The sequence below is a fragment of the Morone saxatilis genome, unplaced genomic scaffold, assembly GCF_004916995.1.
Source record: "Morone saxatilis isolate NCDOM2014 unplaced genomic scaffold, NCSU_SB_2.0 Contig23, whole genome shotgun sequence".
NCBI classification, from domain to species: Eukaryota; Metazoa; Chordata; class Actinopteri; family Moronidae; genus Morone; species Morone saxatilis.
The window spans coordinates 11,158,515-11,173,302 of NW_023339796.1; the positions used below are offsets into that span (position 1 = coordinate 11,158,515).

General features: G+C 40.2%; 1 protein-coding gene across 1 annotated transcript in view; it reads left to right on the forward strand.

Annotated features, from left to right (window-relative positions):
* The window catches only part of LOC118334272 (solute carrier family 22 member 23-like), a gene marked incomplete at its 5' end in the record, with an annotated part of 33,790 nt that extends 24,682 nt beyond the window's left edge, over positions 1 to 9,108 (forward strand). The window contains 4 exon segments of the mRNA XM_035670120.1: positions 605 to 840; positions 2,296 to 2,328; positions 3,442 to 3,565; positions 4,407 to 9,108. Of these exon segments, the coding sequence (XP_035526013.1) occupies positions 605 to 840; positions 2,296 to 2,328; positions 3,442 to 3,565; positions 4,407 to 5,949 (1,936 nt within the window).
* Positions 9,109 to 14,788: the final 5,680 nt, after the last annotated feature.

The window sequence follows — 14,788 nt, forward strand, 5'->3', positions numbered from 1 at the left end:
TGTGTGTGTTGTGTGTGTGTTGTGTGTGAGGATCTGAAAACTGAGGGAGAAAAGAGGGAAATGCAAGTGTGTGCTTGTACATCTGTATAGGGCGAGGCAATGCCAGTCAGACATTTTGTGCAGGCAAGAGGCCACTATTAACCTGGAGGCTCCACACAGCATTGATCAGTTGCCCTCTCAATGCTTTTGTCCTTCCATATTTGTGCTGCTCTCTCTTTTATCTCTATCTCCGGTGGGATCTCTCCTCTTCTCTTCATCTGAGACCATGTCTCTGGCTAGGCAGACCCAGCTTTAGCTCTGCTTCAGTGCACGGTTGTCCCTGACTCCCCGAGTCAGCATAAATTTTACATGAGCTGTGTCCTTATGAAACATTACACAACCAAGGGAGAGGGTGAGTGGTTGCTCGCGTTTTTGTGTATGCTTTGTGGGGTGTGTGCTTGTGTGTCAATAAGCTAGTTGTTTACAAGCGTGCAGCTTTTTTGAGATGTGTTGAGATGAGAGAGAATATCTCATTGACTGCTATTATACCCTAACTTATCCACTGTATTCTCCATTATGTTCTCTCTCCTACCTCACCACACTGATCTGTGTGTTCTTTACCCAGGCTAACAGGCTATGGGATCCACCACTGCTTTGCCCGTAGCATGATGGACCCCGAAGCTCAGGAGACAACCATGTTCCATAACTTCTATGCAGACTATTACACCATGGCGGGCATTGCGGTGGCGTCCTGCATGGCGCTGTGCCCCGCAGTGGGTCTGATGGGCCGACGGGGTGGCCTTCTCATGTTTATGATCATCACTGCCTTGGCATCACTGCTGCAGCTGGGCCTGCTCAATTGTGAGTGCTCTATGACCAACACCGGTTATACATGAAATTGCCCCAAAAGGATTCTTGAAGGATGATACCACAAGGATGATGTTTTTAATGGTTTTGAGTATCTGTGGTAGTATTCGTCGAAACTCTACAACAGTGTTTAAACTATAGAACGCAAATATTGTGATTAAAAAAGATTTTAAGAATTAAATGATAAGGCTGGTACTATTCTTTATTTTTCTTATTGTTGACGAATCCCATGAAAAGGTCAACACTGACTGATCCTACTACCAAGAACAGTCTGTGTATCCAAAGCCTCATATATCTTATTCCATCGTGCCATAGAGCTCCATTGTTGTCCAAAAACTATTTAAAACATATCAATGAGCCTCACTGTTGCGCTGGTGACATGGTACGTCATTACAATGAACATGGGCACTGATGTTTTGAGTCCAGTCCACGCACATATCCTGTTGCCAAATATGTATTAATTTATGGCAGAAAATAGTCCCCAACAAATGCATTATTACTCCCGTTTAACTAACCTTAGCTAAAAAGTCAAAGCTAAAAGTTTCTGTGAATTGTTTCGCCTTTTTAAAAAGTGAAACAGTATATTTGCAACCCATGTTTTAAAGCTTATGACTGAGGGAAGCCGGAAAGTAGTGAAAGCACTTGAGCTGGCTATTATAACAATTAAATGAATACACAAAATGTAATGTAATATTTTTAATGTTGCTGTAGTCAGGGAGGGACCTCTATCATGATGGACATGACCGGCCAGTGTCCTATTAGGGCTGGGCAATATTATCTGTATTGTTTATTGACTTTCAGTGCAATAATTTTATGATGATATGATAAGACCACATATTACAAAATTCTGGCCAAATGAATGATTCCAAACAAATTAAAAAGTAATAGAATAAGTTATTGCAATTTTGATTTACATGTGATGATACTTTTGCCTGATATATATAATGTTAGAACAACCTTAGTATAGAGTTACAAGAGTATGTTTAAAATAAACTGACCTGAGACATCTTGACCATTAGCAGTTCAAATCCTGTGTCTCATACACAACGTGCTGTAAATGCTAACGCTAAGTGTGGTGGGGGCAATGTGTAAGGGTTACCCTTTAGTTGTTCCTGATGGAGTAGGCGGACATGATTGCAAACTGCTGTTTTAGTGTCAATAGTCAATGTGTACCAAAAAGTTCTCCAGATCAAAACAGTACACAAGTCAGTTTATTCAGTTACAAATGAGCAAGACTTAATGTTTAACCTGAGTCAACACATCAAGGTTATGCTCATGTTTCATGTTCCCATTTGAAGTTGTTTATGTTGTAACAGAGTGTGGAAAAGCTGTTTTTTTCCCTAATGTTTGACTCTGGTTTTAATTTATTGTCTGAGTGCATGTTATGGTGTTACTGCGTTGTTGTTTCTCAAAGATGCATATCTGTTTATCTCTTTCATTCTCCTCTAGTGGTGGGGAAGTACAGTGTCCATCTGAATATAGGTAGGATAATCTCTTTATTTCCATTCTTCAAGTCTTGTATTTGAGTTGGGTATAGATAAACTGATCAATAATTGAGTACTCTTGCTTGGATGTTCTTCCACTATCATTTTTTATCAACTTCACATTCTTTCAACGTGTGAATTGAATTGTCTAGATTGCTGCACTATCTTGATGATGCAGGCAACCAGCAGTATTTCATTAGGCGAATACAAGCCTTGCAGAGACACATAATGAAGTCCTGGATGTAATTATGGCTAGCTTTTCGCTTATTTATCCCCTTTGTGTTGTAGAGGGTGAGCATCTCTGTTATAGAGCTGTGAATCTCACAATCAGCCTTCTGTCACCGTTCTACTGTTTATCAGTTTCTTTATTCTCTTCTAACTAATCCTCCAGTGGGAAGCAAGAGCTGATCACAGTGCAGTCTCTTCTCATCCTCTTCATGCCATCTTCAAATGTCTTATTCATAGACAGCACTGTATTCAATCCATCGTTGGTATAAATTTTATCCAAGTAATGTTTATTAGCACTTTACCTTGAGGTTTTCTAAATGCACAGTTTGGAATTTTTTGTTATGATTATTCGTGTTATGTTATGTTAATTTGTTATATTGTCCATAATATTCAAGTTTTAGAAAGTCTTGAGCTTGAGAAATAATATATATATATATATACACTAATATAGTATAATGTGGTATACGGAAGCAAAAAAAACTAATTTTGAAATGTGACCCCTACTGAATATTTGATGTTGAAATTTGAATCCCACTGAAAATGAACTAAAATGTTTTACTCTGAAATCCATCTTTATGTGCTCTGAATGGTTCTCTTTCAAGACTTTAAGGTGACTTGATTTTAAGTTTTGTTAATAAATAAATGAAAAAAGTCAAGTCAGGTCACCAGAATTCAAGATAAAAAAATTCAAATTTTATTATAGTAATATTTGGCAGGATTAAAATTTTAAAATGAAGTATTCACTAGTGGTTATGCTTAGGTTATTTCACAATGGGGTATACTTCTGCTTATAAGAATTATGTACATGTCCAGCACTATTGTCCTTTTTACAGATTACACAGGGTACTGAGTGCAAATTGTGTGTCTCCTACTTTGTCTGCAGATAACTCAGGTACGATGAATAAGCACTTCTCAATCGCCTTCTCCATCATCGGCATGTTTTCCTCCCACGCAGTCAGCAACTTGAGCATCTTCTTCTGTGCCGAGATCACACCCACTGTGATCAGGTAAGCCCACCGAAACACTGGGACTGTATCTTTTTAGAAGAGGACGACATATTGTGGAAAATGTGGTTTTACTTTTGAGAGGAGTGGAACGGCTGTGCTTAATGTATAGCTCTTGCTTTGTCATTACACATCCAGGTAATTAGTCCACCATGTGATTGTCTTTGCTCTGGTATGTGCGCTAAAATTATGAATGTCATCGATTTAAAGGTAATGGGTTGACGAGCATTACAGATATTTGAAATGTTCTTTTTACACCTGTTACATTGTCCTGATTTAGTTTATAATTCAGTTGCTACAGTGGTTGGTTTCTGTCACATATTCCTGCAGATGGATTAGCTGCTCCACCTCCTGTTAAAGAAGGGTATGAAATTATTGAACTGCTAGAAACAACAGCCTCTCACAGTTCAGTGTCAAATGTAATCTATGTGCTAATGTAATCCTTGTACAAATTAGCCATTCCCTCTGAGAATATATGACACAGCACTGGATGTTTGTTATATGGGGTTACGTAAAGGGTGTTGTTCTGCTGACAGTGCTCCAAGCGCGCCCTCTGGTGGTGAACTGCATGTGTAGAAGAGGGCGTTTTGTGGTACTGCAGCACTCTCTGCTGCTGTTTTGATAAAATGGCAGTGATAAGTCAAAAATAAGTGCACAGCCAAAAGTAAGAGCCTTACTTCCAAAAAATGGTTTAGGCGACAGTTCTTATAGGCATATAGTTGATGATTTACTTTAATAGCAGTGAACAGTCTTCCCCTTTGGGAGGTTTATGAGGTTTTTTTAGGTATGTGTGATCATAAATCCTAAATCCTACCAGATGATAACATTTTTTGTCTCACCACAGGGGTGGCGGTCTGGGCCTGGTCCTGGCCAGCGCCGGCTTCGGCATGCTGACGGCCCCCATCATGGAGCTCCACAATCAGAAGGGCTATTTCCTTCACCACATTATCTTTGCCTGCTGCACTCTCATCTGCATCATCTGCATTCTCCTGCTGCCTGAGACACGCTACCAGCCCCTCCCTGAGACCCTGGCTGACGGCGAGAGCTACACTCGTCAACCTCTCCTTCCCCCGAGGAAACCTGGAGAACAGCGCCTCTTGCTGCCCCAATCCGAGAGCAGCAGGGACTACACCAGGGTGCATGACACGCCGCTCCACGAAGCAGCTACCACCGTAGTGTCCACCATGGACTCCACCGCTTCTTCGGCTGTCGATTTGACCGCCCCATCGGTCGGCGATATGTCCGCTCCCATGTTTATGGAGGTGCACCCTGGCAAGCCTGAGCATAAAGACCCCAACGGTCATTCCGTTTCATCTTTATCCACAACCCCCATCACAGCCCTGGGTAAAGACGGGGTCATACATGCCAGTAAAGAGCATATTCTGTCTTCCACTCCTTTACACAAAGCCTCATGTGTCACAGATCCGCTTTTAGCCGGTGCCGAAGAACCTCCAGCGATAGTGGTGGATTCTGTTGAGCCACTGACGGATTCTGACATTCCTGAAATGAATGACATTGGTCCTTCACATACAAAAGAGTCAGCACCTTCATTGGACTCTTCCACTCCTCCTGTTCCTCAAACTGTGCCTGCCTCCTTATTGATCTGCACCACACCCATTATTGAACCCCCGCCTAGTGCCACATTAGAATCCCCCAACCCGCTGGGGAATGAGATAGACAGTATCACCCCAGAATTTGACCCACCTTTGCTAGAAGACACTCATGCCACTTTAGCAGACTCCCCTACTCCATCTATGCATGACAGTCCCCCTCCATCCCCTACGCCCTCTCCTGTTCCCATGACAGACATTACCACTGACCCTCCACCCCCCACTGACGCACACTCTGACATTCCCACTCAGTTAGAAATAGTAGACGAATCTACATCTACTCTTTCCACTAAAGACTCCCCCATACCTTCTGTCATAGACTCCCAACTGTCACAGTTAGACTCTACCTCTCCCTGTGTTAATGATATATCACCTCGCTCCCCTACTCCCCTTAGAACAGTCACCGTTTCCCCTTTACCCACTCCTCCTCCACCCACTCCTCCTCCACCCACTGACTCAGGCCATATGCCCTCAGGGGACTCTTCCACTCCCCCTATCATAGATATTGTCAATACCACTGCAGCGATTCCTACCATTCTCCCGGTCACAGACATTCTGCACACCTCCACAGACATTGTTCAGCCTACGCAGGATTCAGCTGCTTCCCTTGGCATAGATTTAGTACCAACTTCCATCACAGATTCCGGCTCCACAGAAGCAACCCTCCCCTCTCTAATGGACTGCACCGTCTCCTCCCCCATAGACTCTGGTGTCGTTTCCGTCAGGGACAGTGCCAGCACAGAAAACAACACCGTCAATGGCGTGGCATCATCATGATCCTTTGTTGCAGACAGGAAAAGAAGCTTTACGTTTGCAGAGGAAGCAGCCCATGCCACATGAATGACTGACTATGAAGGGGGGCGCGAACTATCCTGCTCAGACTTGCACTCAATGGAAGACTGTTTCCACCTGCAGTTGAGTAGACATGTCTTACAGAGCTGCTGAACGTTTCTCAATGTCCCCTCTTCCTGCATTTAGCCAGTAAATGAGACCACGCAAGTGAGAGAGTGCCAGAGGCTGGTTTGTGACAATGTGACAGTATCTTCTGCTCTTTTTGAATGTCACTCGGAAATCACCAGCCTATAAACTACTTTGATGTAAATGAATGGGGAAAATCACTGTCTGTCATTTCTAAAGAGACTTACAACTATACCCACAATCACTGAGAGGACTGGTGAAAAATGCAATGATGCTTAAAAAAAAAATAAAAAAAAAATCAAATTACTGGTACTTTTGCTCTAATGCCCGTCAAACATATTTGTATGAAAATATCGCCTTACCTGTATGGACAAAAGAAAATCTGAATGTTACAAAGTATTTTTTGCCGTCACAAAGGTAAACAATCCAAATTAAAGTGATTTTTCTAAATACAACGCCAAAAACTACTCTGACCAAAATTAAATGTAGACATAGTGCCAAAAAATTAGTTTTAATGCAGTATTTGCCTGTTTGGGGAAATACTGTTTAGTGCAGTCCCCTGCCATAGACTGTATGTGGATTAAAGTGAATCAGATGAACCCTGTTCCAAAGTGCAGAGATACAACAGAATAATACAATTGTTTTTCAAATTGATAAAAGACTGAAATGCTATATCATCATTTGATAAATTACACGTGAGAGACAAGATTGAGACTGCCGAACGGCTTTCATCAACACATTGTGTGAACAGCGATATTAGAGAAAAGAATGACCCATATTTTGTTGGTCTGAAGAAAGTTTTATTTTTCCAATCGTTTCAGTCAATGAAATTTATGGTATGCAAATGCTTTTATTTGTAAATGTGATATTGTAAGTAAATGCATAATTAGTTGTTGAGCTTGATTCAATCTTTTTTTAAATTCCAAGTATTATTTTGAATAATCTCCCATGGTGTGCCCTTATTGTACAAACCTATACTTCTCTCTGACAGTATTTGTGGCACCTCAGCGTGGTGGCACCTTATTTTTTTGCAGTTGGGACAAAGCATGAAAATAATTGTGAACGTGTCAGCAAAACAAACTAGAAAACCTTAAAAAGACACAAAAACAATTTTTGAAGTGAAACCAATGGATGACAAAATGTTCAATATGATTGCCAACTGTCACAGCATTGCTAACCTTCAGTGTGTTTTCCAAATCATGTTCTGGCATTAACATAGTGTATGCATGTCAATGTGTTCATACATTCACATGCACAACTAAGTTTACCTTTAAAAAAAAATGCAATATTTCATATATTTGTCAAATTTACATTTTAAAATACAGGCCAAATCCTTATTTCTAGGTAGATTAACCGATTCACATGTTCTTGAATTGAGAGACTCTTGCTTATGGAGGCACTTTCTGTTCCAAAACCTGTGTCCATGTGTGGACAGTGTTGTACTTGACTAAATACTGTGTGTAACTTAACTGTTGTAGTTACATACTTCATGCATTAGAGGTTGGATTTGTCAGAGGAAGATGTATGATTATGGCTAGACCACTGTTTACAACAATAATAATAATAATAATAATAATGATAAATAACAGTAATAATAACAATTACACTTACACAAGAGCCAACTCAATGATGTCTTGTCATTTCAAATGTGATAAAACTCTCTCACTCATCATGTTACATTTATACAGGGAGTATTGGTGATCTATTAAAGTGTCATTCAGGAGTCAAAGACAACTCCAGACTTAACAGAACACCTTCTTGTGGTACTTATGTAGAACCTTAGAGGCAAAAGAGAATTGTGGTAAGTAAAGTATACTTACCACAATTCTCTTTTGCTTTTAACCAAGTGCACTGACAAACATTACATATCATTTGGTATGTGAATGATTGAGCAAACCTGCCTGTGGTTGTTTTCCTCAAATGCAGCTTCAGTCAAACTATGAAAGCTCTATTTTTGATTGATTCAGGATGATCTTTTAGTAGATCATCGAATCAACAAAGTTCCATTTAGTCTAAAATTCATGTGAACATTTAACAAATATACAACATACATACATAACAACATGCGTATGCCATGCTGCTAAGCCTCAAAGCACAATGTCCTGCAATCATGTGATTTCAAATTTGGTGGAGCTTGGCGTCTTGACAGTAAAGAAAAAGGGAAAATGGAGTGGGATTTTGAATATAATAAACACACATTAACTTTTGCAATAGACCCACATGTAATCTACTTTGTGAAACAGGGTGTTGCCACTGGATTTAATAAGGAATTCTTGGCATCTGCAGTAGAGAGTGGGTTAACTGCAGTGGTCAGTATCTTCACATTACTCTGAATCCTTGTTGTCTGTGAGTGTTGGTCTCTTTGTCTCTGTGCATATTGCGGAAATTGAACTATGTATCGCCAAAACCCCATGCAACACCAGTGTAAAGACAGTAATTCAGCACAATACATCCAGTGTCTTCTCTGAGATCTATTGCTTCCATTTTTCACAACTTCCATGCAGCTATTTCACAACGCTGATTGGAGCTATTACACCTGTAAGCATTTGGTTTGACTTTATTTGGAGTAAAAATAAAAAGTCAAAATCAGTAAAAGCAATCCAAAGCAATTTTAGCACCAGCGATAGCGTAAACTAGAAGACAGTGACCGGTGGAAAAGCAAAAAAAAAGAAGAATGGGTTATGCCTTTGTAAATAGTAAATGTGTTGGAGACACCCAGCCTCAATAAGATGAAGGATCATAGATCATAAAATGGACTGGTGAATAGTTCTGAGCTTGGTAGATGAAAGTCTCAGAGATATGAAGTCCCCAGTGTACACATTTCAGGTTTTGCTTCTCTCAACTGTGCGACTCAGAATCTCTTGATGGGAGATATGAATGAATGTAAAAACCATGGATTGTACCACTTATAATTTCTGATTGTTTGGTTTCATTTTGTTTTTGTTTTAACAGACATAATGCACTTGTATATAAGCCATACCTGTTGTTAAATAAACCACTATTTATTGATCAACCATGGATATCAGTGAGTCTTTAATTTCTTTATATTTTATGGATTCAAGTCAAGAGCAATAAGCCCAAAATCACAAATCACAATTTGCCTCAGGGGGCTTTACAATATGTTTACCATTCAACACCCTCTGTCCTTAGATCCTCTATCTGGGTAAGGAAAAACTCCCCTGGAAGAAACCACAGAGGAGGGATCTCTCTCCCTGGACAGACATGGCTGCAATAAATTGAGAGTACAGAACAAACCAACAAAATCACATTGCATACAAATTTTGATGACAGAATTTCTTGTGCATGAAGATTATAAAAATGTATGTGAAGAATATGATCCAGTAGGACGATGAACAATGAAGGTGTTGCTGAATGGGACCTGAGCCATATGGCCTTACCAGCATTAAGACCTGGAGGTGGACAGGCCACAGAATACATGGATTTTATTAAAAGATAAAAAATATAAAAAACAGTCAGATATTTCCACTGCTGACTGGAGGCCTTGTATTAAAAAAAAAAGGAATAACTTTTATAGGACAAAAAAGCAGGGAGTGTATGACATAGTCATCCAATAGTGTTTCAATGGGTTTCAAAAGGCACAAGGGTTGTAGCCAAGGCTGGATTACAATTTTTGGGGTGAAATGCATCAAGCACAATTAAGAAGGCTTAGAGTCCATAGCCATGATATCTATTTAGGCAGAGAGATGCTTTGAGCTACCTGCTAACATCAGCATGCTAATATGTTCATAATCATAATGCTTACATTCCGTGTTTAGCAGGTATAATGTTAACCATGTTCACCAGTTTAATGTGTTAGCATGTTATGCATATTTTGTCATAAAGCTTTGATAATGGCTCTAGATGAAAAGTTAATGGATCGCCCAAAGTTATTACAATTCATCCTAAGGGGAATACGATCACTGTAAATCCTAACAACACATCTTAATAAAAAAAGTAAGCTAACTTAATCCTCCCAAAAAGTCAGTCACTCATTCCCATGAATTTAACCCAATGTAAAAATGTATTGTTTAACTAATAACTCAATTGTTTTGTGTACACTTAAATTTGTGCAGTATTTTAAGTATTGGTGATTTAATTACAGTTTGTTGCATTGAATCATTTTCTTTATATCATTACAAAATCGGATGCCCCAAAGCCCCATTGTTTTTTATCATATGTCAGCTGTTTTGACTTTGCTTTAGTGGAAGTAAATTTATTTTAAGTGGTAACATTTGCATAAAAAAGATGCCGTTATGGTGTGGTCTTACTTTATTGAGATAAATAACACATTTTAAATAGGTTCAGAGAAATGCTGCATATGAATGTAATATATTTTCTAGTTTTAAGTTCAATTAACCCTTAGACCCACAAGTGACTGGACCCTACTCTTCCATAAGTTAGGATTAACGTGTTTTTATGCCACTTTTCTCATTTTGTATTATATTTTGGTCCACACAAGAATGATTACACGTATGAAATATTTTTATTTTTCACTTTTTCAACATTTTTAACATTTTGAAAACATTTGAAAACATTTTGAAAATTGGAAAAGAATCAACATTACAAAATTACACAACAGCAATAGAACAATGTCAATATCCATTTTGTGTGTGATGATACACAATTAGGTCAGCTTGCAAATATGGATTGACCCCAAAAAAATTCTAACAAAAGGTTTCTCAGTGGTTTACAGTAGTATCAGATGTACTTAAAAACATACTAAAAGTTTACCCAAAGTTTGACTCAAGAAAGGCCCCCATTTCAAAATTGGCGGGGCCCTCAGGTCCTTAAAATGACCATTACTCCTTTGTATACCTCCCTAGACCAGGAATACTGGTGCCTGATACATGGTTTTGGCCAATGTAATATTCTAATTAGCATATTTGCATGATAGATTAAGTGACTCCGAATGAACCGGAAAAAAATTCTTACACTTCTCATAATAACATAAAAGATTTTGTTAACTTGTGTTTTTACGTGCGCCGGCTGCTTCAGCAAAGCATTCTACTCACTGCCAGTCAGTCGGATCTGCCCCTCCCCCCTTGATGTACGCGGGCGCGCGCACACTTCATACACACACACTCATACACCCACATCGCGCACTGGGAATATATAACTTTACCTGACAGCAATCCGAGACGTCATCGTTTGAGGTTAGAAAACGTTTAACAAACTTTACCAGTGATCCACTAGTTCAATTTTATCCTGATCAATGTACGACAGCAAACAGATTAACGTACTGCAAAAGTATTATTATTGATTAATTTAACATTAACGTTCGTTTAGCTAGCGATTTTAGCTGTCAGTTTCTCGATTATGTCGGACTGATATATCCGGCTGCTTGAAAATCACTCTATTATATGCCTCTTTCCCAAGGGTGTCTATTGGTGACGTTCTACATGTTCTGATAAGAAGTACTCATAACACATCTGACGCCTACTCTATCACACAGGATACAAGCAAACCGAGTTGTCCCAGGATACAACTGACTTGAACAAAGAAAATCACTTTCCCAAGGATGTCTATTGGTGACTTCTCCTAACTAGGGTGAGATAACCAGAATGTGAATACATAAGGATGAACATACATCAACATAAAAAATTATACTATAAGCCTGTAAGATTAAACATGGAATAACACAACATAATATAATTTGCTTCATGTTTACAGAACCTTATCCCTGAATGCATTTTCCCACTACATTCCCCCCTTGAGTGACTCTTGTCACTCACAAAAACAAAAATGCATTCTCTTACGAGTTTGTTTCCAGATTACAGAATGTTACCTCTTCAAATTTTTACCAAGTCCTGCTGAACAATCCACATACAATATGATGACATCATAGTACATAAAGATTACATCTACTGGTTACATAACTGCATTTAAATGTCTTCTCCCCCTTGTTACTTCCATACAACAACCCTAGGTTTCAAGCAAGCAAATAACATACAACAATGATAACAAGATGTGAGTATTTTTACCATAGTGTCGTCTTCTTCTGCCTCGTGTATTTTACATATAGGGCACCCCTAGGAAGAGGTTACTAGCACTTTGATGCAAGGGGGTTTCGATCTGATCCTCAGTTGCGTTTGTCAATCAGGTTCTGAATGTACTATACATTTTGCATACCCAAGTACAATTTTCCCTTATTCAAAACTGAACTTTCAATTTCAAACATGATTTCCACTTTTGTAATTGTCTCAATGATACCTTCTCATTTTACATCAAAACTTAATACTTAATACTATATATTATATACTATATATTAATACTTAATTATAAAAATGCCATTGTGCCTAAACATAGAAAACCCCTGTGTTACATTTTTTGTGATTAGATGATAGATTTCCCTTAATTTGCAGGTTTACTACATGTTCTAAGCACACTTTATGTGAGCTATGTGGTCAGATGTGGTTAGACAAATAATTCTCTGGTCATAATGACTAATTACTGTGGTCCTAATTTCTTTTACTTGTATATTTGGACAGTGTAAGCTGGTTAAGTATCCAATTTCCCTGTTCTAGACCTTGAGAGAATGGAACATCAGTATACATTCCCTTTCTAAGAGTTTAGGAAAGGTATATGCTCAACTTCACTCTAGGCTAGATGGTTTACACCTTCTTCCTAAGATTTGTCTCAACATGTTAGAATTTTCTGAAATGACTTCACTCCAATACAGAGTGGATATCTCTGGGTAGTGGACATTCATGCACTTATCACTCTTTTGTAGTGTTTGCAATGTTGTTTTATTAGACTCCTATCAGTGGTGTAATCAGGAAGAGCTTCTAAAGGTTCTCAGTTCCTCCTTTGACCTGTTTGAACAAAAGCTCATACAAATTTGTTAGTCAATGGACACATTTCTTTCATCAGCAAATCAAGTGGCAGACCCTATGGGGTCCTCTCAAATGCGACGCTGGCATAGGTCGCCCTGTTAGCATTTCATGCGGGGTTATGGGTTATTCTGTTAGTATGCATTCTTATACTCATTAGTGCAAGCGGCAAGACAGTCACTTAGTGATTGACATACAAGACAACAACAACATGGCGCCCACTGTGGTGTGCCTGTTGGACTTTGACTTTCTCCTACACCTGGACCAAGCCAACTCCAGCTGGCAGGACACAGCAACACCGGTGCACCCACGGCAGAGACGAGGCAAGAAAGGTGGGCTACATGCTAGGCTAAAGGCTAGAACTACACGACCACCGCTAATGTCCGCTCTCTTGAAAATAAGATGGACGAGCAGAGAACTAGGACTACAACTCAGCGTGAAATAAGGAAATGTTGTGCTCTTATTTTCACTGAGACCTGGCTCTCGGACAGTGCGCCAAACTTGGCTCTCCTGCTCCACACAGACTCCATCCACTGCTGAGACTGCACAGAGGCCTCGAAGAAGACCAGGGGAGGCGGTGTGTGTGTGTACATTAACAACAGATGGTGTGGGGATGTGCAGGTTGTTGAAAAGCACTGTTCACCGGACATTGAACTTTTAATGCTAAAGTGCAGACCCTTTTATCTACCGAGGGAGTTCAGCGTTGTGTTTCTGCTCGCTGTTTACATTCTGCCACGGGCTGATCATGTGACCGCGCTGGGAATGCTACAGGACCTCATCAGCAAGCAGGAGACTGCACACCCAGATGCCGTCTTCATTGTGGCTGGTGATTTTACCCACTGCAACCTCAGGAGTGTCCTACCAGAAGAATACTCTCGACCAAGTGTATAGCAATGTGAAGGATGCCTACAAGGCTGTTCCTCGGCTGCACTTTGGACTATCAGATCACATCTTAGTGTTCCTCTACCCAGCCTACAGACAACTCCTCAAACGAGCTCCCAGCGAATAAAACTATTAAAGTGTGGAATGAAGAATCTGAACTGGTTTAACAGTACAGACTGGTGTGTGTTTAAAACTGCTACTCTGAGAGGGGACTGCACTGTGGACCTAGAGGAATATGCTGCAGCTCGGGTGACACTGAGAACTACAAAAAGGCCAGATATGACCTGCGTTGATCAATCAGACAGGCCAAGAGACAATACAGACTGAAGCTGGAGGGATATTACACCACTGCTGATCCCCTGAGCATGTGGCAAGGTCTGAAGATCAGGTCAGAAGAGTTGGGGGCCTCAACCAGCAGAGTCACACTACTGGATGAGCTCAACGCTTTACGCTCATTTCGAGGCCCTTAACGCCAGCCACACATTAAAAAGACAATCCTGTCCACCTTGGACCCCTTACAGTTTGCATACAGACAGAATCATTCCACAGACGATGCTGTCAACGCTGCCATCCACACTTCCCTCACACACTTAGAGGGCAAGGACATGTATGTATGAATGCTTTTCATGGACTACAGCTCAGCATTCAACACAGTCATTCCATTCAGGCTCTCTAAAAAGCTCCTCGAACTTACACCTCTCTCTGTAACTGGGTGCTGAACTTCCTCACAGACAGACCCCAGTCAGTCAGAGTTGGAGACCAGACATCAGGCATCGGAACTGTGTGCACATGGACCCCCCAGGGCTGTGTGCTAAGTACATTGCTCTACACCCTCTTTACCTACGACTGTGTGTCCCAGACCAACACCTGCATTAGTTTGCCACGATCAGTGGTGTGGAAGAGACGGCATACGGAAGAAAGGTGGCAGGACTGGTGGCCTGGTGTCAGGAAAATAATCTCTCCTTGAACACAAACAAGACAAAGGA